The sequence below is a fragment of the Caretta caretta genome, chromosome 3 (genome assembly GCF_965140235.1).
Source record: "Caretta caretta isolate rCarCar2 chromosome 3, rCarCar1.hap1, whole genome shotgun sequence".
NCBI lineage: Eukaryota > Metazoa > Chordata > Testudines > Cheloniidae > Caretta > Caretta caretta.
In genome coordinates this window covers 95,354,103-95,378,540 of record NC_134208.1, presented here as the reverse complement: position 1 = coordinate 95,378,540, position 24,438 = coordinate 95,354,103, and the positions used below count along the sequence as shown (strand labels likewise).

The following is a 24,438-nucleotide window of genomic DNA, read 5'->3' as shown; positions in this document are numbered from 1 at the left end:
AGAGCAGGGCTGTTAGTAGACACTATAAACTCTTGATAAAGAAAATGAACATGGTAAAGGCTGGGTGGAGTGGAAGCAAGGAGGGACGAGAAGCAGAGCTTCTAAACTGCTTGTTCAGCAGGGATTTTCAATCAAGCTGCAGATTTAGCTCATGTAAATCTGACTGTCATCAGACTATCAGCTTCTTTTGGGTCAACAGCATATAGCTGTGCAGACCTCCTAACAATATAGTCCGTGAATGTAGCTCCTGTCAGAGTTTGAAAATGGTTGGCGAGCAGGCTGCTAGCTTTTCTTCTCGGAGGCATTTAAAACAATTGTACTGCATGTTCTGTATATCCTCAGAATGCTAGATAAGTCAAGCAGTGCCCACATTTTAGGAAATAAACTCTTTGTCCCTTCTAAAAGCCAGCAACATGGGGAAAATGATAATTTTTAAAGTCTGCTTGATAACTAGAAAAACCTAACAATGAAATAAATCTTTTAAAATACATATTCCTTTGCAATAATTTAATAAACTGTGCTGCCATCTCATCAAGAATCAGGATGGTTGCCTTGGTGACAAAGATTATCCTTGCTGCTGCTTGATTCTGTCATTTTTCTCAACATGAATTCATAATATTTAGGATTTATTAACAGTATGTCACATTGATAGAGATAAATTGTGTGCTTTAAACTGGCCATGTAAGTCTTCTATGATATTACAGCTGCTTTGTCAACTCAGAAATAAGATATGATGTTTAGGAAGGGGTTTGAGCAGATTATGGAGCAAAGACATGAGGTATCTGAAGGGAAAAGCTCAGACTTGCAGATGGAAGCAGGACTAGGGAATTCTGAGGGGAGACTGGGTGAGGAAAGTGGTCAGTGGAAGCATGTGACTAAAAGAACTAGGCAGAGGAAAAGACGGGCTAGTGAAGGAGAAATAGAGCTTCAGAATAGGTTTGCAGAGTTGAAAAATGATGAAGGGGCTCAGCAGGTAGTCACTGAAGGTGACAGGGCAAGGAAAAAGAGAAGAGCGGTTAGTCCTATAGGAAAAGGGGAAGAGTTAATGGAGATTACACCAAATATGAGCCCCAGGAGGATACAGGATGGGTTAAAAAGGATTACAAGGGAGAATGGGAATGGAAAGAACTTGCAGCGAGAGGGAACAGGGGATAGACTGGAGAATAGCACTGTCACTAGGAAAAGGCAGGTCTATGTGATTGGGGACTCTTTACTAAGAAGAATAGATAGGCCTGTAACCAGAGCTGATCCAGAAAACAGGAGGGTGTGCTGTCTTCCAGGTGCTAAGATACGGGATGTAGACCTGAGGTTGAAAAGGATTCTAAAGGGAGCGGGAAAGAATCCCCTAATTATCCTTCATGTGGGAACAAATGATACGGCTAGATTCTCGCTGGAAAGTATTAAGGGAGACTATGCTAGGCTGGGGAGGACGCTTAAGGAAATTGAGGCTCAGGTGATCTTTAGTGGGATTCTGCCTGTTCCTAGAGAAGGGCAACAAAGGTGTGACAAGATTATGACTATCAATAGATGGCTTAGGCAGTGGTGCTATAAGGAGGGCTTTGGGATGTATGATCATTGGGAGGCATTCATGGATAGAGGACAGTTCTCTCGGGATGGACTTCATCTGAGTAGGGAAGGAAATAGACTTCTAGGATGGAGGCTGGCACAACTGATTAAGAGAGCTTTAAACTAGGAATTTGGGGGAGATGGTTGGGAGATGTCCAGGTAATCTCCACGCCAGAATTTAGCATAGAGTGGAAAGAAAATGAAGTAAGAGTGGATACAGCTGTAGGTAGGAGGAAGGGCAGTGTAGATACAAGTCTAATAGGTTATACTGGTAGTAAAATAACCGTGCCTAATAGGGTACAGAATGTGAGTGAGGCCAAACAGCAAAAATTAAGATGTTTGTACACTAATGCAAGGAGCCTAGGTAATAAAATGGAGGAACTAGAGTTACTGGTGCAGGAAGTGAAACCAGATATTATAGGTATAACAGAGACCTGGTGGAATAGTAGTCATGACTGGGCTACAGGTATTGAAGGGTATGTGCTGTTTAGGAAAGACCGAAATAAAGGTAAAGGTGGTGGAGTAGCACTGTATATCAATGATGAGATAGAATGTAAAGAAATAAGAAGCGATGAAATGGATATGACTGAGTCTGTCTGGGCAACAATTAAATTGGGGAAGAAAACTATTAGAGCCTCCCCTGGGATAGTGATTGGGGTGTGCTATAGACCACCGGGATCTAATTTGGATATGGATAGAGCCCTTTTTAATGTTTTTAATAAAGTAAATACTAATGGAAACTGTGTGATTATGGGAGACTTTAACTTCCCAGATATAGACTAGAGGACGAGTGCTAGTAATAATAATAGGGCTCAGATTTTCCTAGATGCGATAGCTGATGGATTCCTTCAGCAAGTAGTTGCTGAACCGACTAGAGGGGATGCCATTTTAGATTTGGTCTTGGTGAGTAATGAGGACCTCATAGAGGAAATGGTTGTAGGGGATAATCTTGGCTCAAGTGATCATGAGCTAATTCAGTTCAAACTGAATGGAAGGATTAACAAAAATAAATCTGCAACTAGGGTTTTTGATTTCAAAAGGGCTGACTTTCAAAAATTAAGGAAATTAGTTAGGGAAGTGGATTGGACTGAAGAATTTATGGGTTTAAAGGTAGAGGAGGCCTGGGATTATTTTAAATTAAAGCTGCAGAAGCTATCGGAAGCCTGCATCCCAAGAAAGGGGAAAAAATTCATAGGCAGGAGTTGTAGACCAAGCTGGATGAGCAAGCATCTTAGAGAGGTAATTAAGAAAAAGCAGAAAGCATATAGGGAGTGGAAGAAGGGAGGGATCAGTAAGGAAAGCTACCTTATTGAGGTCAGAATATGTAGGGATAAAGTAAGACAGGCTAAAAGTCAAGTAGAGTTGGACCTTGCAAAGGGAATTAAAACCAATAGTAAAAGGTTCTATAGTCATATAAATAGGAAGAAAACAAAGAAAGAAGAAGTGGGACCGCTAAAAACTGAGGATGGAGTGGAGGTCAAGGATAATCTAGGCATGGCCCAATATCTAAACAAATACTTTGCCTCAGTCTTTAATAAGACTAAAGAGGATCTTAGGGATAATGGTAGCATGATAAATGGGAATGAGGATATGGAGGTAGACATCACCATATCTGAGGTAGAAGCGAAACTCAAACAGCTTAATGGGACTAAATCGGGGGGCCCAGATAATCTTCATCCAAGAATATTAAAAGAATTGGCACAAGAAATTGCAAGCCCATTAGCAAGAATTTTTAATGAATCTGTAAACTCAGGGGTTGTACCGTATGATTGGAGAATTGCTAACATAGTTCCTATTTTTAAGAAAGGGAAAAAAAGTGATCCAAGTAATTATAGGCCTGTTAGTTTGACATCTGTAGTATGCAAGGTCTTGGAAAAAATTTTGAAGGAGAAGGTAGTTAAGGACATTGAAGTCAATGGTAAATGGGACAAAATACAACATGGTTTTACAAAAGGTAGATCGTGCCAAACCAACCTGATCTCCTTCTTTGAGAGAGTAACAGATTTTTTAGATAAAGGAAACGCAGTGGATCTAATTTACTTAGATTTTAGTAAGGCGTTTGATACTGTGCCACATGGGGAATTATTAGTTAAATTGGATAAGATGAGCATCAATAGGAAAATTGAAAGGTGGATAGGGAATTGGTTAAAGGGGAGACTACAACGGGTCCTACTGAAAGGTGAACTGTCAAATTGGAGGGAGGTTACCAGTGGAGTTCCTCAAGGATCAGTTTTGGGACCAATCTTATTTAATCTTTTTATTACTGACCTGGGCACAAAAAGTGGGAGTGTGCTAATAAAGTTTGCAGATGATACAAAGCTGGGAGGTATTGCTAATTTAGAGAAGGACAGGGATACCCTACAGGAGGATCTGGATGACCTTGTAAACTGGAGTAATAGGAATAGGATGAAATTTAATAGTGAGAAGTGTAAGGTCATGCATTTAGGGATTAATAACAAGAAATTTAGTTATAAGCTAGGGACACATCAACTAGAAGTAACGGAGGAGGAAAAGGACCTTGGAGTATTGGTTGATCATAGGATGACTATGAGCTGCCAACGTGATATGGCTGTGAAAAAAGCTAATGTCATCTTGGGATGCATCAGGAGAGGTATTTCCAGTAGGGATAAGGAGGTTTTAGTACCGTTATATAAGGCACTGGTGAGACCTCACCTGGAATACTGTGTGCAGTTCTGGTCTCCCATGTTTAAGAAGGATGAATTCAAACTGGAACAGGTACAGAGAAGGGCTACTGGGATGATCTGAGGAATGGAAAACTTGTCTTATGAAAGGAGACTCAGGGAGCTTGGCTTGTTTAGCCTAACTAAAAGAAGGTTGAGGGGAGATATGATTGCTCTCTATAAATATATCAGAGGGGTAAATATCAGAGAGGGAGAGGAATTATTTAAACTCAGTACCAATGTGGACACAAGAACAAATGGATATAAACTGGCCACTAGGAAATTTAGATTAGAAATTAGACGAAGGTTTCTAACCATCAGAGGAGTGAAGTTTTGGAATAGCCTTCCGAGGGAAGTAGTGGGGGCAAAAGATCTATCTTGCTTTAAGATTAAACTCGATAAGTTTATGGAGGAGATGGTATGATGGGATAACATGGTTTTGGTAATTAAATGTTCATGGTAAATAGGCCCAATGGCCTGTGATGGGTTTTTAGATGGGGTAAGATCCAAGTTACCCGGGAAAGAATTTTCTGTAGTATCTGGCTGATGAATCTTGCCCATATGCTCAGGGTTTAGCTGATCGCCATATTTGGGGTCGGGAAGGAATTTTCCTCCAGGGTAGATTGGAAGGCCCTGGAGGTTTTTCGCCTTCCTCTGTAGCATGGGGCACGGGTCACTTGCTGGAGGATTCTCTGCTCCTTGAGGTCTTCAAACTACAATTTGAGGACTTCAATAGCACAGATATAGGTGTGAGGTCTTTTTTAGGAGTGGTGGGTGAAATTCTGTGGCCTGCATTGTGCAGGAGGTCAGACTAGATGATCATAATGGTCCCGTCTGGCCTAAATATCTATGAATCTATGAATCTATGTGATTACTAGAAAATTAAAACTATTTGTCATAAAGGGAAGACACAGAGTATCAAAACGACAGAGAAAAAATCCTCAATAGAAAAATCTGATGTTTCGCTATTTTAAATATTTGGAGTTAGTTAGCTGTTACCATTTTATGGCTTGTAAATTAATCAAATTCAATCAACATAGAAACGTATACTTGTTTCTGCTGGTAACATTTAACTTGTAATGTGCAGAAATAATGTATTCTAGAGTGTCATATTTTCTGCTGGCTCCAACTGCCTACAGAGATTAAGGAAAAAATCCTAGTGAAGGCAAATTTTGCAAGTTCAGAGTGTATTTTATATATTCAATTTCTTTAAGGACTTTGCATATGTTGTGTCGTAAGCGTTGCTGTAGGTTAGATAATCCATTCAGAAATCTTGAATGTTTCTTGTTGGGAGTTATCTCAGTTAAATAGTTTGTTCAGAAATATTCATGTCAGATTGGATCTGCCTCCGATATGTCATGGGGTCAATTTAGGTTATCTGCTGTATATTGGGTATATGAACATTTTTGAAATAAATTACTGTGTGATCCACTTAAACCATTACAATGGGAAAACCAAACAAAGACTATATCTGAAACACAAGGATTTCCTTGGATTTTGACAGGGATGGGATGGGGAGGCAAGCAATGTATTTGAATAATTTGAAGTCAGTGGAGCTATGGTAGTTTACACCAGTTGAGGATCTCCTAACAGTCCGCAATGTTTGAACCTGTGTGCATGATTCTGCTAATAGCATAAAATTTATCAGTCTATGGGCCCGATTCAGAAATGCTATGTGAAGCTACGTAAAATATGCTCTCCGTACACTGCTCTAGAGCTACGTACACATGCTGGCTCAGATCTACAAAGGGATTTAGGCTTGTATGGCCCAGTTTTAGGCACCACTGTAATCCACAACTGCCCCATTCAGCTGCTGCCTAACCCTGTAGGTGTCTAAACTCACTTGTCCAGCTATACCGAAAAAAGGACAGGAGATGTTTGATGTGGTTTTAACAGGTTGCGACTTTATCATTAGATGGGACTATCTGGCAGATAAAAATGCACAGTGCAGGTAACCCCAAGTTCATTCAATAACCACTTAGGGGGCTTCTGCCACTGCCCACTTTTTCCATCCAGGTACCCCAGCCAACCCATTCCTTGGACCTTACCATCCACCTGCCTTGTAGGAGGGTTAAGGTGGGCTATAAGACAGGGGAGTTGGTTCACTGCTGTACCATTCATGGGAGACCTAACCTCACTGCCCCTCAGCTCCATTCCTTTAACCAACACCTCCTTTTTAAGTCCTGAACCAAGCCATATATCTGGTCACTCTATCCCTTCTCTATGGAGGACCTGCACTGGACATCCGCCCTACACTTACATCATGAGTTGTGACATACAGTCTACCGCTCTTCATGCCACAAGTCAACAAAGCCTTCCCTAACCCACTATGGCGAAGGTCAATCTGGTGGTAAGGGAAAAATTCCTTCTCAGCCCCCCTTGAAAAAAGGGGTGGCTAATGCAGTGCCCATAGCAGGTCTTACCAAACCTGGTATTTCAACACCTAAAGGGGAGGGAAGGTGGGTGCTGCCTCTGCCTGCTCTGTGTAAAATGGGGCTTCACACACAGGGCTGCCCCTTTTAAACACTGGTGTCTTTTACCCTTTTGCATCAGTTTGAACTCTCTCCCACTGCCTGGCCATAAAGCACTGTTCCTTTCATTTGGCCAGCCAGAAAAATCCCCCGCCCCCTGCTTAAAGGTGCAATGTGGTCATTAGTATCTTAATTTGTGCTGTAAATGTTCCCTGGGCATATAACTTCCTGCCTCTGGGCGTGCGCACTGGTGCCTTACTGTAGGGATCCAAATTCCTATCTCAGGCCTAAGCCCCAGAGCAACCACAAACTGGGGGGAGCTAGGTGGAGGAATGCCTATCTTCCCTTCAGGGCCCTGTCAGGTAGTCATGCTCAGAGGTTGCCTAACTCCACACAAAATGACCAGGGAGAGGAGGGGACCTCCCTTAACTTCTAGCCTAGTGCTTAGGGCAGTGGTTCAGAAAGTTTTTACTAAGATGACCCACCAGCTGTGTTTCATCTCTTTTTGTGAACCACCATTATGTACATGCATCCTTTACAACTCTAATCTTATCCTGGTGTGGAGGGGAGGCCCTGAATGGAGGGGTGAGAGGGAGAAGTTGGAGAGTGAGCCTGACTAGCAGTCACCCCACAGTCCTGTCCTGTCCTGTCCTGCACGACTGGGCCTGCCTTCCCATTCCAGGCATTGAGACCTGGCATACAGGTCACAGTGACACTCAGATTTGGCTTGGCCACCTCATCCTCATGATAGAGGGAGTGGCTGGGCTAAACCTGAGTGGTACTATGGCCCTGTGCACCAGGTCACAATACTTAGTGTGTGGAGCTGGGCCCAACCCCATAGTTCAGAAGCCGCTGCTTAGGGTTGCCAACTGTCTAATCACACAAACACCCCTGCCCTGCACCCTGCCCTTCCCGTTCTCTGAGGCCCCACCCTGCTCATTCCATCCCCCTTCCCTCCGTTGTTCGCTCTCCCTCACCCTCACTCACTTTCACTGGGCAGGGACAGGGGGTTGGGGTGTGGGAGGAGGTGCAGCTCTGCTGCACTGCCAGAATTTTGGTGTCTAAAATCTCCCAGTTTGGCTTCAGTAGCTTCTGGGACTTAGAGCCTGATTCCCGGAGACTCCCAGTGAAACCGGGAGGGTTGACAATCCTACTGCCACTGCAGGGCGGGTTTGCTCTCCAGCTGGCTCCCCTTGCCCTGGGGCTTCCCCTCTGCACCAGGCTGGGAGACGTGTATGTTTGAACAATGACGGGTTAATCCAGCAACCCTTCTAGAATTTCCCGTGAACCACTGGTAGGTCCGGGCCTGCTGTTTGGGAAACACTGGGTTAGGGTACTCACCTGGGATGTGGAGACCTGGTTCAATTCCTCTTTTTTCTTGACGAGCGGAAAGGATTTGGATAGGGTCTACTGCTTCTCAGGTGAGTGCCTTAACCACTGGGCTACAAAGCATTCTCACACTTTCTGTGGCCCATATAATATTTAATTAAAGTGGAGAAGCTTCAAGAAGAGAGAAAGAGATCCACATCAGAGTGTCCCATAGTGTAGTGCAGTGTTTCTCAACTTTTTTGTGCTGGCGATCCCCTTTGAACTTAAAAAAAAAAATTGGGACCCCCCCATACTAAGACTTGAAAAAATTGTGACCCCATACCTTAAATAGCATTAAGTAAATTATAAATAATACTGGCCCACTAGTGTTAATAAACTAATATTTAAAACCTATGCAAATAATTGAAGGTTAGAAAACAAATGCGTGTGCCAGACAAAGTTTATTTTTACATAGAAAGAAACTATAAATTCACTTTTTACAAATTACAAGTCTTACAGAGTCCTTCAATGAAACACTTGTGCTTTTGTACCAGCTAAATTTTTATGGTGGGTTGAATTAAAGACAATCAGCAGCAGGTCATTTTCCACAGATTATTTATTTAATTGCTTTTCTTTATTGCAACCATCGATGGGAATCACAATTCACATAACTATGACGTTGTGAACAGGATTAAAACTTTCAAAGCTTCAGTTACAAATTTGAGAAACTTATGCTTCTGTAAAAAGAAAAGGAGTACTTGTGGCACCTTAGAGACTAACCAATTTATTTGAGCATGAGCTTTCGTGAGCTACAGCTCACTTAGCTCACAAAAGCTCATGCTCAAATAAATTGGTTAGTCTCTAAGGTGCCACAAGTACTCCTTTTCTTTTTGCGAATACAGACTAACACGGCTGTTCCTCTGAAACCTGTCATTATGCTTCTGTGCCATCCAAAATATGCACATGTCTTTTGAAGGAAATGAACACTGAAGCATTTTATCAGATGAAAGCTTGACCAGTTATCTTGCAGGCTCCCTGTGAGTTCGACAGACTCAACTACTCTTTTGTTGAACGAATTAATTATTCACCTCCTGCCAAGTTCTTCATCGTCAGGTGGGAAGTAATCCTGGAGCTGCTTATTAAGTTTAAATATATGTTCAATCATAATGGTTTTAATTGTTTAATGTCCACACTCTTGTCATCAGCAATCAGTTTCATGTACTCACATCTCAGAGGAAATTACTTGAAGTTTTCACTCTGAAGCTGAGCAGACCAGGCTCCAAATTTCTTTCCAAAGAAGCTTCTTTCCTTGTCTCGCAACACAATTATGTTTTTGTGTGGTCCTTGAAAACTCATATTCAACTCATTCACATGACTGCTAAGTAAGTTGACTGAAGAATCCATGGTGGGTCACTGAACAATTTAGCAAAAGGAGACCCGAGATCCTGTAGGAACACAAGTACTTCAGCTTGCAATTCACAAAGTCTGCTTAACGCTTTCCCCATGAAAGGCCTCTCACTTCAGTGTGCAAGAGAAGAATTTTATGAAGTGCACCTATTTCACACATAAAACTGCAAACAGGCAAGCTGATAGAGGCTGACTTTTTATGAAATTCACAACTTTTACAGACTCGTCAAGCACCTGACACAACTCAGAAGGCATTCCTTTTGCAGTGAGTGCTTGCCGATGTAAAAAGCAATAGGTCCAAATGGCATGAGGCATAATGGTTTCTCATCTCGAAACAAGCCCGCTGTTCTTGCCAGTCATTGATTTGGCACCATCATTGCATAGAGCAATATGTTTTCCCCAATCTATTTCAATATATTTGGTAGCTTCAACAAACAGGTTAAATAGACATTCACTAGTTGTGTGGCTAGGCAGTGGTTTACAGAAGAGCACGTTTTCCTCAATGGTAGCATCTGAATTATATTGAACGAAAGCTAAGAACTGTGCTAAGCCTGAAACGTCTGTTGATTCATCAAACTAAACATAGTTTTAACTTTTCTTTCAACTGCTCATGAATGTCACCAGCCATTTCCTTAATACGCCTCGAAACAGTATCTTTGATAAAGGAATAGCTTTAAGCTTATCTGCCTCTTCAGGCCGAGCAGGCTGGTAAGCACAGCTAATGCCAACAGGAAGTATGAGATTCTCAGCTATTGTATATTTCTTACGTGTTTGGGTAATATGAGAAGGGACACGAGATATGAAGCTTCAAGAGCATTCTTACTTGTCATTACTTGTATTCCAAATCAGTGTTTGCTGTCTTTTCAAGCTGTTCAGTTTTCTCTTAAAGAACTCAAGAGGCTTGTTCTTTAATTATGGATGTTTACTTTCCAAATGCCGAATTAATTTAGAAGGTTTCATGCTTTTAGCACTTAGCACTTCACCACCCACAACACAATAAGGTTTATTTTCAATTGCTGTAAAACCGTACATTGAAGAGCTGGAATCGTATTTTCTGCACTTCATCTTCTTTACTCCTTCATTCTGTGAAGTACTTGGTTGAGCTGTCTTTAAAAATTTATCCATTGCACAAGAAGGTCTCGCTGAAAAATGTGCATACAGTACTATTTGCTAGCCACGAAGAACAACAACGCTGTCTGGACGGGAAGCAGCATGTGGTTCTGTGAAGTTATATGTTTGCTTGAAGCAGGGCCAGCCTTCAACTTGCTGGGGCCTCACAGAAGGCACATGTGAAGATCTTCGGAGATGGAGCCAGTATTGGGCACCAAGGTGTATTGACCCACAGGCTGGGTGGACTCCTGAGGTGAGTCAGGGGGTGGAGGTGGTGCTTCCTCCCTAAGCCCCTGCTGCCTGAAGCCAAAATTCTGCTGCCAGGACTGAAGCCCGAGCCCGACTACCTGGGACTGAAGCCTGAGTCCCACCGTGGGGGGGGGAGGGTTGAGCTGCTGCTCAAGCTTCACCTCGCCTTGCCTTGCCTCATGGGGGCTGACAGTCTGAACCCAACTGCAGGGCTGACAGCTCGAGCCCGAGCCCTGCTGCCCAGAGCTCACAACCTGGAGCCCGGCCACTGAGGGGATCACAGCCTGGCTAGCTGGGACTGACAGCCCCAAGCCCCACTGTGGGGGGCTCAAGCATGTAAATTAGCTTCATGGGGCATGGAGTCATGCTGGCCATGCACTTTCAAGGCCCCTGGGGTTTGTGATCCGCCAGGCTGCAAAATACTGGTCTAGTGGTTAGAACACTCACCTGAGAGGTGGGAGGTCTCTGTTCACATTCCTTCTCTTTATCAATCAGAGAGGGAATTTAAACTGGGATCTTCCATGTCCAGATTGAATACCCTAACCATTAGGCTAAAGGGTATAAGGGTGTCATTACCTCTGCTCCCGGCTGGTGTAGGTGGAGTTAGGCAGGTACCTAACTTATTCTTGCAAGAAATGGCGTAGATGCCTAAACTGTCTGACTTCAGGAGAGGAGTTCTTGGCTGTGGATTGCATGCAGACAGAGGTGCCTCCCTGCAGCCTGGACCTGTGTGTCTCCATGAGAGAGGTGGGGCTTAGGATACATCCCTCTCATCAGCATCTCCCATGTCTGGCTTACGCGGCTCCCTGCCTAGTGTCCTGGTTTTGTGGATTCCATGCTTAGGCTACATCTGCACTAGGAACGAGGGGAGTGATTCCCAGTTTGCTATCCTCATGATAGCTTGCATTGAGCTAAAAATAGTAGTACTACAGGCAGAGCAAGCAGCAGCGTAGGCTAGCCACCCCAAGGCCAACTCACCTGAGCTCTGTGGGTATGTCCTGAAGGCGGCTAGCCCATGCTATCGCTGCCCGTGTTACTGTGGCTACGCCACTTTTTTTAGCATGCTAGCCTAGATGAGAGCTAGCATGAGTATGTCTACATGAGCTGGGAACCAGATCCCTAGCTTGTAGTGTAGACGTAACCTTAGAAGCCTGTCTCTGCCTGTGCATTTTATAGGGAGACTAGGCACCTAAGTCAGGTTTGTGGTGTTCCAGCAATTTTCTAAGCACTGCAATGCCTAAGTCTCTTTGTGGATCCCCATTGCTCTCCCTGAGTATATCTACACTAGACTTAGCTTAGGGGAAAGCATAAATATATCTTGGAAACAACTTTTGGGGAATTGTCTGCACTAGACTTTATCAGTGTGTTGCCTACTTTTTGTTAATTTGAGAAAAAAAGGTCTGGTGTAGACAATCCTGTACACGTAAGGAAGTCTCACTTGATCTAACATGCTGAGGAGCAATCACAAAAGCAAGAAGATGTAAGTTAAATTAGGGTGGGTGTTACTTTAACTTATAATTTTTTTCTTCTGTAAACATGATGGGGTAATTCATCCTTTGTATCCTCTCATGATTAGAGATAGTCCCTACATGTGAGGACTGAGAGACAGTGATGAGACTGTGTGGAGCAAGTTAAATACCTTCTGTCCCTGTTGTCCTTAATTTGTGGATAGATTCAAAGATTTCATGTCTCTAATGGTGTCCATTAACATCTTTCATGTACATTAAATTATCAAAAGAACTGTAAAAACAGAGCCAAAAATGCACTAGAAGCATTTTAGAAGCACTAGAAGTTAGAATGCACTAGAAGCCATGTGTAAAACTTGTCGACAATAGCAGTGACTGGGATAAAAATACTGATATAATTGCAGGAAGAAAACAAACCAAACTCAGTTGTAACAGGAGTCTATAAATTGGGTGATTTCTTTGTAGTCAGAATTTGGAGGCCTATAGAACAACCAAAATGCTCTACATATGAAGACGGGAAGTACAGGGTCATTGGGATCTTATGGCAATTTATCTTCTTACTCTGCATTGATGAGTGGTAATGATGCATATCTAAGCCTCTGCTACTCTTTAATAGATATTTCTACCTCTTTGCAGAAAGAATGAGTGCTGATTTGAAGGCAGTAGAGACTGGTGATATAGCACTATTATGCTTTTTTCTAAACCTGGCACAAACTCTATTTTAGATAGCAAATACTGCTTGAAATTGACGGATAGGTATTGATTCTCAGCAGTCTGTGGACAAATCTGTGCAGCTGATCAATCTGTTAATGGAATATAGAAATTTATCTTTCCCATTTACCCTATTAAGCAATGCACATGATTTTATGTCCTGAACCAGTGTCTATTGAAGACAATGTGAAGACTCCCACCGACTTCAGAGAGCAGTAGATTGGGCCCTTACTGTCCAGTAGATGCAGTATGTTTTTCCTCTGTCTCTCTGTTGGATTAATTTTGTGGTGAGTGATCTTGTAATTGGAAACAGGAAAGCCAAACCTAGCCCTTAAGTAAGGGAATGCACCTCCCATTGACTTTAGTAGGAGCTGCACCTGCTCACATCAGGGATTAATTTGGTCTAGTGTCTGATATCAGTTTCACATTCCAGGAGGTGTGCTCATATTACACTAATGCAGACAGTCTACATAGTCTTAATGGGTTTACCAAATGTCCACTTTGATATCACTTGTTATTTTTTCCCAAATGTTAGTAACCAGAACCTTGATTTTTGGCGGGAGGGGGAGATCTGTTTTTAAAGTCTGTATAATATAAATGTTCTTTGTTTGCCATGACTGTATTTTTGATACATGAGATTAAATCAAGTATAAGGCCTATGGCACTAGTATAGTACCAAAGTCACAGATGAAATTTTCTACAGAAGAAATGGCACAGTATTTTGTGGGCTGACAGGAGAGCAGACAATTGCTAAAACATTAAGACAAGCAAGTGTAATCCACACACCTCCTGGGTGTGGTGTTCTGTCCCATCTAGTGGCACTTAGAGAGAGAGTGATTAATGAGTCTGCTTTACAGCTTTAGCTAAGAGCCAAATGGCTTTTAGCTCATGCAGTAGAGGCTCGTGCACTGAGGTCCCAGGTTCGATCCCGCATGCCGACAACCAGGGTCTGTCGGTTTTACACAAGCATTCTCCAGTCCAGTTCCTAAATAAGTTAACTTCTAAATTATGTAGACCATAGGTGCTGACTCTTATTTTTCCTGATGGAGGCCCCACCCCACTCCACCCCTTCCCTGAGGCTCCACCCTCTCTCAGCCTCTTCTCACCCTGCTCTGCCCCCTCCCCCAGATTTCCCCCCGCCTGCCCCTCACTCGCTGCTCTCAGCCCCTCCCACAAGCCCCCCCCCCACCCGCCCGCCACTGGTTCCTCTCCACCCTCCCCCAAGTGCCTCCCGTCAGCCACTGAACAGCTGATCGGTGGCCAGCCCCAGGGCCCTGCTGAACACCTGTGGCTGGTGGTTGCAGAGCACTGTCTATTTTTTCCTGTGGGTGTTTGAGCCCTGGAGAACCCACAGACTCCTATGATGTAGACTGTGGAACAGGGCTGTGCTTTGTTATTTGGGTTATACAAGCCCTCCAAAAAAGTGGAAGATGCCGATTTTGGGGAAGGAGATATTCCAGTGTAAATACTGGAAAGCACACAAAAGGTAATGTTGTGAGGTATTTCTGAATTTGTGTTTGTTTTCGTGTGGGCAAGACAAGTACAATAACAAGCTGCCCATGATTTTTAAGATTTGATAGTGTTGGAATAATTCTAGGATCAGTACATTGAGTTATTATAGAAAAGTGAGGTAAAATGTAGTATAGCCTGTCCTGATTGGGATGTATGAATTAGAATACCATAATCAACCATTCAACATTAATTGCAGTTTTTAAAAGTTACTTGAAGACAGACCAGTTAAACATTTTGATACAGCTGCATTCTTTGAATTTCCTATCACTGCATTTCACTCTTTCAATCAAAACAAGTCCCAGGCAATCAGTTAATTTAAATTAATCAGTAAAGTTTGCCCATTATGATATAATATTATATCCTTAGTCATTGCTATGGGCTCCCACCCTCAATTCTGGAAACTTATCTCTATTATATGTTATAAAATCTAAGCATTATTACCTGTTATTCCAATGTTAATGGTGTCCTGGGCCTATCCAAACTACAGAAAAACTACATTCTCTCCCCAAAGGAACTTGAATTTTAAATATTAAATAAAGAAATTTATTTATTATTTATTTATTTATTTAAATTTTAAATAAAGAACATTTTTATTGAAATTCAATAACTCTTTATGTATTTTTATATAGTTTTACATATAAACAAAACAATTGATAACTGTTTTACTATATTTAAAACTGAATCCTTATTGTAGGCACTTAATATTAAGTGTGACCTTTTGCAAGGTATTTACAGTGTAGAATCCATAATAGTTAATGGCAGGAAGATCTTTTTTAAAACAAGGATATACTTTTTTCCTACTCTTAGGAATGAATAAAAAGCTATGAATTATAGAAACAATAGTACACACTGAGAATAATGCTTTGTATATGGCCAGAATTTTGTCACATATGATTCCAAATATACAGCTTAGAGATCCATGAATCTTTAATATATCTTTATAATTTATTTGTTATTTTTATTATAATTTATTTTCTTTATTGCTATTTGAGAATTCCCCCCTCCCAATAAATAAACTATTAATTGTGTTCTTTCCAGAAATTCGTAAAGACAAGCCTGACAGACAAGAAAAACTTGAAAAACCAGCACCAAAAGGTAATTACTATTTATATATGTGTTTGTAATAGATACATATTTATTAAAATTATAGTATATTGCAGGAGCATTCAGGAAGTTCCTAATCAGGATCAGGGCCTTATTGAACTATGCATTGTATGGCCACATATAAAGACATACTCCTTGACCCCAGTAGGTCCCAGTCTACCTATTCATCTGTCTCTAAATATAATTACATAAAAACCTACATTAAAAGAACATTAGGGTTGCATAGTCAAGCACTCAGAAGTTTAAAAATTGTCAAAATAAAAATTGCCCAGGCAGCCTTGATTTGGTCTCTTATATATGTATTAAAATTCAGTTTTTACTGACAAGATCCTATACTATGTTACAGGAAAGACAGATGTCCTACTCTCAGTTCTTAAGGCCATCACCACAGTGTTCCCTGGCAGCCAGAAAAGTCCTGTTCAGATTCTGCAGCCCCAGGCTGGAGCATGTTCAGTGCAAAGAAATCTTTGGAAAATGTTGCTGTCGGCCTCTAACAAACCTATCCGGAGCATGTGCAAGTGGCAATTTTCAGAGGTTTATAACTTGGCCAAATTTCTGTGAATTTTCATGGAGAGAGTAAAAAACACTTTTCTGATACTAGGGAAATTTCTCTGCCAAATTTCAAGTCTCTCTTCTGAAGCATGTGGAGGCATTACAACTTCTCAATAAAAATGGTTGTAAGAATTGTTTATTATGGGCAAAAAATATATTTTTCCATAATCTCATTTTTGAAACAACTGAACCAATTTTTCTGTAATTTTCAAAAACAAATTCAGCCCGAAACAGACACTTGGCATGGAAAATTTCAGCCCAATATTTAAAATCTGGGAAAGCCAAAAGCAACTGAAAAGAGGGTCTTATAATGAAAAGTATTAGGCAACCTTACACTGTTAGCTCTGCCTATAATTAAACATTTTATTCAAATCTTTTCTGAAACTACTAATTGCAAAGTAAAATACAGTTACTGTACTTAGAAAAATGTATTTTAAGGAAAGGAAATAATCTGAGAACAGATCCAACAAAGCACTAATTCTGACAGTAGTGCCTTAACAACACAGTGATTTAAGGAATGATGTCACAGTATTTATTAATTAGCATTAGCTTGTGTTGTCCTTCTATGGAATATACCCATGTTGTGGGGCACACTCCCTAGGAATGATATAACTCAAAATATCAGAGAAAGGCTGTATAGTAAGAATACTGAGAGCATCCATATAGAGTTTTCCTTTACAAGACCATTCTGATTTATGAAAATAATTCAATCCAACTCTGATTTGGAGTTGTGATGAAATAATGGGTGTACAAAAACTGAAGATCTTTTTATATGACATGGACAGGAAACTCACTAAATTTCAAATGCATCAAACTCAGAAGCTGGGTAAGTGCCCTGGTAACACCTGGCTCATAGAGAGGAATTCTTTTGCAGAACACAGAGTAGCAGTATGCAACTATAGCAAATGAAGATAAACCAGATAACATCACAGGCTAAACCTGTCTTTATTTTAAGAAACAAATGTTCTTATGTTCTTACACGCTGATTAGGCCTCAATTGGAGAACTGTGTCCAGTTCTGGGTGCCACATTTCAGGAAAGATGTGGACAAATTGGAGAGAGTCCAGAGAAGAGCAACAAAAATGATTAAAGGTCTAGAAAACATGACCTATGAGGGAAGATTGAAAAAACTGGGTTCTGTTTAGTCTGGAAAAGAGACAATTGAGAGGGGACATGATAACAGTTTTAGTTTTCAAGTACATAAAAGGTTGTTACAAGGAGGAGGGAGAAAAATTGTTCTTAACCTCTGAGGATAGGACAAGAAGCAATGGGCTTAGATTGCAGCAAGGGCGGTTTACGTTGGACATTAGGAAAAACTTCCTAACTGTCAGGGTGGTTAAGCACTGGAATAAATTGCCTAGGAAGGTTGTGGAATCTCCATCATTGGAGATTTTTAAGAGCAGGTTAAATAAACACCTGTCAGGAATGGTCTAACTAATACTTAGTCCTGCCATGAGTGCAGGGGACTGAACTAGATGACCTCTTGAAGTCCCTTCCAGTCCTATGATTCTATGTTCTTACTTCTCATCCTCCCGTACCTTCTTCCTGGGACTTGATGTCCCACTCCCATCTCCTAAGGACTTTAAGGGAACCAGGGCTTTTCTCTCCCTCATCAGCCCTTTTTAGGATCCACCAGAATGGGCTGTTGCCATTTTCCCTCTGGCTCCCAAAGCAGAAAAGCAGGAGCACAGTGACCACTCCTGCTCTCACTGCCAGCAGGCTCTACTTGGGTGGGATTGAAAGAACATCAATAATCCTTAACATGGAAGCTCATAACCACAATATTAGGCATTGGGTATGTTTGCTTTTTAAGTAGAAATTATGCTAAGGATTATGAGGCTACCTCAAATAAAGCCAAGTGTGAGAAGTGGGTCTTTCTTTATTCTCACTTCCTATGATGACAGTGGAATTTTTACCCTCTTCATAAGATGATATGTTAGGACTGAGGAGAAGACATCAGCCGTAACTTGGCAACCCTCTGAATAATAACATGCTAGGAGTTGGCAACCAGCTCCACTTGAACACCTGTTGGAGGTAACCCAAGGGAAAAGAGCAAGAGGGCTCTCACTTTAATTTAAAAAGGGAGGAGAGAGAGAGGTTCTGAAGTTGTATGCACAGCTACAAAATTCAAGACTGTACATTCATAAACTTTTGTTAAGAATACACTGCGGTTCACAAATGAATCTGTCCTCAAGCCCAAGTCTCAGTTCAAGTGGGTTTCACATTCAGTGTGACTTTCGCACAAATCTAATTTTAAGCTTCATTATAGGGCTTGTCAACACAGACACACTCAGGAATGTTAAGATGAATTAACTAAAGGTGTTGAAGTTAAAGCATGTAAATTAAAGCACATTAAACCCTTGTGTGCACCTTCTCATTCAGAAGTATAGTGGCCTTAGTTCACTATATTGTAATCTTGAAGAAAGAAGCTATAATGAACTAAGGCTGCTTTACTTCTGAATGGAGTGTCCACACAGAGGTTTAATGTGCTTTAACTTCACAGCTTTAGTTAATTCAGCATTTCCTGGATTTCCCTGTGTAGACAAGCCCTAATTCAGTTAATTGGCGCAAACATTCTCTTCTTCATCAGTACTACACTCATCACCCTAAGTCTTACTGAGCTGAGAACTATTTTTACTTTGCTAAGATATGGAATTAATGCCTCCTTAATCTCTTTTTTCCCTTGCTCATTTTGGGCACAGAAATGTTACCCAACACTCTCTCCAACTTTTTAACTGAGCAGACTAAATTTGACTCCCCTGCACTTTCTTTTTTCATTTGGTGCAGATTAAATATACTATCAGATGATTAGTGTTTTGGAAAATATCAGAAATGTGCTCCTCACATCTGTTTTTTATTGTCGGTGAAGTGGGTAGCAATGCCTAGAATAGTATGTAGTTAAGGAGTCTTAACACTTTCCATTATAAGCTCCTGTGCTCAATTTCTTATAAGTTTGCCACACTTTAACCATTCAGGATGAAATTTTCCATGCTTGCTCTCTGCCCCAGTCTAAATTTTCTTTTAAAGTTTCATCAAAAATGGTTAAGCAATTTCAAAAAATGAGACTAGGGACAGAGGAAATGTTGTCAGTATTATTAAAAACACATTCCAGCTGTTTTTCTCAACAGCTCCAACATCTCCATGGTTTGGGATTTGAAATTTGGCAGGAGGAAAATAAAAAGTGCTTTTTTTCTATTCACATGGAAATCAGCCAGATTTGCCCAAACTATGGGAAATCACAATTTGTGCCAATGCAGCAGAACTAGTTTTGCTTTTGCTTCTTAATTTTCGGAATATATTGTGCACTGGATGAGTTAGGGATCTTGTCCTCACCTCCTCCCCCCAAAAAAGGATGTGATCATATAATTGAAGACCATATGATAATGGCACATGCACAAAGGAGTTTAGTTAAGGCTGTACAGTAAGGCTTAATGCTGGCTTTTTTTAACTTCTGAGGGTTTGACTTTGCAACCTTAATGTTAGAGCTGATCGAAAATCTTTTAAAAAAACATTTGATGGAAACCAGACAGGCTGGCCGGCCAGACAGCCTGGTTTCCTCACAGCTCATCAACCTGCCTCCCTGAGCTCTGCAGCTTCTCGGCAGCCAGGCTGGTGGGGAGCTTGAGAAACAGGGCTCTCTGGGTTTCCAAGTTCCACAGCTCTGTGGCAGCCAACCTATCTCCCCAGCTAGGGAGCACATTCCTTGGCAGAAGTGTTTAGATTTGGGGGTCCTAATGTACGTTTATTATAGAGATGATCCTGAATGCTGAATCAGGATTGCTGAAACATATCTGGATCAAAAAGAAAAGGAGTACTTGTGGCACCTTAGAGACTAACCAATTTATTTGAGCATGAGCTTTCGTGAGCTACAGCTCACCTCATCGGATGTATACCGTGGAAACTGCAGCAGACTTTATATATACACAGAGAATATGAAACAATACCTCCTCCCACCCCACTGTCCTGCTGGTAATAGCTTATCTAAGATAAGATCCAAGATCTAAGATCTATTACCTGCTGGTAATAGCTTATCTAAGATAAGATAAGCTATTACCAGCAGGACAGTGGGGTGGGAGGAGGTATTGTTTCATATTCTCTGTGTATATATAAAGTCTGCTGCAGTTTCCACGGTATGCATCCGATGAAGTGAGCTGTAGCTCACGAAAGCTCATGCTCAAATAAATTGGTTAGTCTCTAAGGTGCCACAAGTACTCCTTTTCTTTTTGCGAATACAGACTAACACGGCTGTTACTCTGAAACATATCTGGATCAGTAATCTTCCCAAAGTTTTGTGGGACCTGCTCAGTGTTTCTGTTTTGGGCCTATATCTACTGTTCATAAGCTATTACCAAACACTACATGAAAGGAATGTTAAAATTGCAAAGTCAAGAATTCAGTACACAGGACAGATGGTGCTCAGGGAATGATGTATTAGGGATGTGTAATGAAGGAGACTGTCTGTGGGACCTCCTTTGTGGCAGAAGTTGGAAGGTGAGCAAGTCAGGGAACAGCAAAAAGAAAAACAATGGTGTTGAATCTCACAGAGCTTAGTAAAGTCTCTCTCTCTCTCTCTCTCTCTCTCAACCCCCAGTTGAAGTTGCTCCAGTCTGGATAAATACTTAACTAGTCATTGGAGTAGAGGAATTGGACCCTGGCTCTCCCATGTGGGTGCCCAAACCCCCACGCTACAGAGTCAGTCTCTTTTGTTGGCCCAATGACTGTTTGAGTATTTATCAAAAGTGGACCAGATTCAACAAGAGAGATTGAGAGACACTTATACAAGACTATCCCATAGCCCGGTGGTTAGGGCATGTGCCTGAGAAGTGGGAGACCCCTGTTTGAATCTTTTCTCCTTGTCAGACGTAACGAGAATCGAACCTGGATCACACATCTCAGCTGAGTGCTCTAACCACTGGACTAAAAGCTATGAGGGAAGCCATAGCACCATCACCACCTCTTCCTCTGGTCTTTCTTGCAAAAAATGGCTTAGCTGTGTAAATCCAGGAGAGGGTTCCTAGTTGTGGATCCCAAGCATAGTTAGACACCTCCCTGCAGTTTGGATTTAGGTGCGTTACTCCCAGAGAGGGCAGAGTTTAGGACACAACCCTCTCATCGGCATCTGCTATTGGCTAGCATAGGCAGGAAGCTGCCTAGCTCACTGGTCTTTGTGGATCCCATTCTTAAATGACTAGCTCTCCCCATGCATTCTATATGGAGCCTGGGCACCTAACTCAAGCTTTGTGAAGTCCAGTCATTTTTCTAGGTGCTACATGTCACACAATACCTAAGTCCCTTTTTAGATCCAGGGCTATATCATAATCCCTAGGCACAAGCGGGCCAAATTAAGATTGCACAGGCAACCTTAAACCTGGCATTTCCCAATTTTGTATACAGAAGTGCTGTATATAAATCCAGATGTGTCTCCCAGTAGCATAACTGCATTGCTATGCAAAGACTCAATCTTGATTTTAGCACCTGCCCAGCCCTGGTCAGACTGAGACTGAGAGCTTTGTTAAGTGGATGATTTAAGCATGCTAGAAGAGAAGGATACTCACATTATTCTAGTCTGACTCCTGCTAGTGGTGAAAAAATGTGGCACCTACCCATCCAGGCCTCCAGGTCTGTAGAACTTGAGATATTGTATGTAATATGGCTTTGAGGCCTCCCTTCTAAAGTTGAACATGAGAGATTCCATAAAAAGCAATGAGTTTATTTTAATTTGATTAATTTATGAAAATGTGACATTTAAATGTATTAGATCAAAAGGCCTCAGTGGAGTCAGGTGGCCTGACTGCTGCAGACCTTCATTGTGATTGAGGAGTCAAAAATGCCTCATCACCACAGCCCTGGAATGTGATCACTTTAATTTTGGCAACACCTGCCCTTCCCAGATAAATTTGTTGCCTGAAGTCATAGCTCTGATCGTCTCCATATGAGGTAGTGCTAAACTCTACAAGCTGAGATTACCATATTCTGAGGCTACTGTGATACCAGCATGGAGGATAAGACTCTCAGACTAATTAGAACATTCCTTCAGCTTACTGTAAAAAAAAACCAACAAATTATGCTTATGCCAGCCTTCCACAATGCTTTTCCACATTCCAGGCTACGTGCCCAGCTTCATCAAACTACTTTTAATCCCTCACAAAGGAGCCAATTTGTCTGCACTCCCCCCATTTACCTTGCGGCCTACAGAAGCATACATATTTTTCATTTATGCTAAGGTCACTTTGTACCACTCTGGTAATGCAAAAGGATTTTAAAATGGGCATAAATTACATTCATAACTACTTTAAGGATCCTTTATGCAGCCTACCATGAGGGTGTACATGGGCCTTAGTGTAAATCAGAAACAGGCCCTCTCTGCATAATTTGTGTCTTTGTACTCAGCATGTCTCTTTCAAGGTTCATTTTGGTCTCTGATGCCAAAACATGAAATAGGGAGATGCCATAGGGAAGTGGAGTGAAAGGGGCCTTTGTGAAGGATGATTTGTCTCCTATATACATGTATGACACCTTAAGTAGTCTTAATAGGTCATATGCAGCCATTTCATTGATGGCTAAAAAAGCACATGAATGGTCATCACCCTGTCTACATAGTTCAGCTATTCTTTCTAGCATTTACAAGGAGTGTCATCAAATGAAAAAAGCTCATGCATCACAGAGGATGAACAACCAGTAGGAAAGCTGTCAGTAGCAGAATTGTGCTGACTTTCTCTCAAAAGCTGGCAGCACAGCTCTATGAAAAGTTGTGCACCTTAATTGAATTTGCTGCTTTTTTCACATGCAAACATCATGCAAGAGCATGTAGTCCTGTTACTGCTTCAATATCCTTACCCCTGCCAAAAGGGGTAACGACAGGGGACACCACCTTACTTTTTCTTGTTACACGACTGAGCATCCTAAAACACACACTGAATCCCAAAAGCCTGTGAGAGTACATTACTTATGTGGTTTTCAAAGCCACGTAAGGGATTTGGACACCCTGGCCCAGATCCATCAAGACACTTTAGCACTTCAACCCCAGACATAGGCATCTAAGTCCCAGTTTTGGATCCACTGTGTTCCACTGAACTCTTGCCAAACCCACTAGGCACCTAAACTCACTTGGCACCTAAGTTTTTAGGATAAAAGTTCCCTAGACACCTATGTTTCTCCCTTTAGGCGTGTGCCCTGCTGCCTCCCTCTAGGTGTCTGGATGTATATCTCCTCACTAAGCCTCAGAGTGATTTCCCCTTCTGAAGAAAGATGGACATTAGTCTGCCTAAGTCACATACGGGCCCCAGTCTGGTAGCTGTGCTCAGAGGTTGCCTACTGGATTGGGTCCCATTCAAAATCTGGCTGGAGGAGGAGGTGCCAGTGCCCACCTTTAAAAACTTTTAACATCGTGAGTAGATGCTTGCTTGGGATGTGATAGATGTGGGTTCAATTCCCACATCTCAGAAGAGTGCTCTAACTTGTGAACTATTGGATAGTCTGATGTGGGGAATCCCTCCATCTCCCATGTGAAAGCTTTTCCCCTGACCACCGGACTACAGAGTCGTTCTTTTGCTTGTTCTCTCTCTCTCTCTCTCTCTGGCCCAAATGACTGTTTCACTATGGATAAATACTTAAATAGTTATTGGGCCAGAGAGAGAGTGAGAATGACTCAGGGGTTAGGCATCCACCTGGGAGATGGAAGGTCCAGGGTCCAATCTCCCTGCTCCAACCACTTTTATTATTTATCCACATCCACAGTGGAACATCTTCAGCATAAGAGATTGGGACAGTCAGCTGTGGGGCCGCCTCGTAGCTCAGTGGTTAGAGAACTCTCCTTAGGATTTAAACAGGGGTCTCCCACCTCTGGCAGACAGAGGAATTGAACCTCGAGCTTCCACTTCCCAAGCAAGCGCTCTAGTCATTGGGCTAAAAGTTATAAGGTGGATGGCAGCAGCTTCATCACCACCACCTCTCCTCATTCCTGCAAGAGACTCCTAAGCTGCCTGAGTCCAGGAGGTTCCTGTTCACTAAGCAGAAATAGACACTTCCCTGCAGCCCAAATTTAGGGGCTGTCTCCCAACGAGGAATAGGATTTAGGACACACCCCTCTTGACAGCTGCTCCCATTGGTTAGCTTAGGTGGCTCCCCAACTAGTGTGTGGGCTTTTGTGGATTCATTCTAAGGCACTTATCTTTCCTCATGCATTGTGTAGGGAGCCTAGGTGCCTAACTTCGCTTTGTGGATCATGATATTGTTCCTATGATTTTTCTGGGCACCTAAAAGTTGGATCCCATCCTCAGTTCCCGTTCATTATAGTGTAAAT

General features: G+C 41.9%; 1 protein-coding gene and 1 long non-coding RNA gene across 40 annotated transcripts in view; one reads left to right on the top strand and one right to left on the bottom strand.

Annotated features, from left to right (window-relative positions):
• Positions 1-24,438, top strand: part of TRDN (triadin) — a 312,608-nt gene that overhangs the window by 79,739 nt on the left and 208,431 nt on the right. For all 38 annotated transcript variants that reach the window (XM_075126696.1, XM_075126709.1, XM_075126708.1 and 35 more), the window contains one exon: positions 15,520-15,576. In XM_075126696.1, coding sequence (XP_074982797.1) covers positions 15,520-15,576 — 57 coding nt within the window. The remainder of the gene's footprint in view (positions 1-15,519; positions 15,577-24,438) is intronic.
• LOC125634215 (uncharacterized) overlaps positions 1-24,438 on the bottom strand; it is an 83,527-nt gene that overhangs the window by 5,280 nt on the left and 53,809 nt on the right. The window lies entirely within an intron of this gene.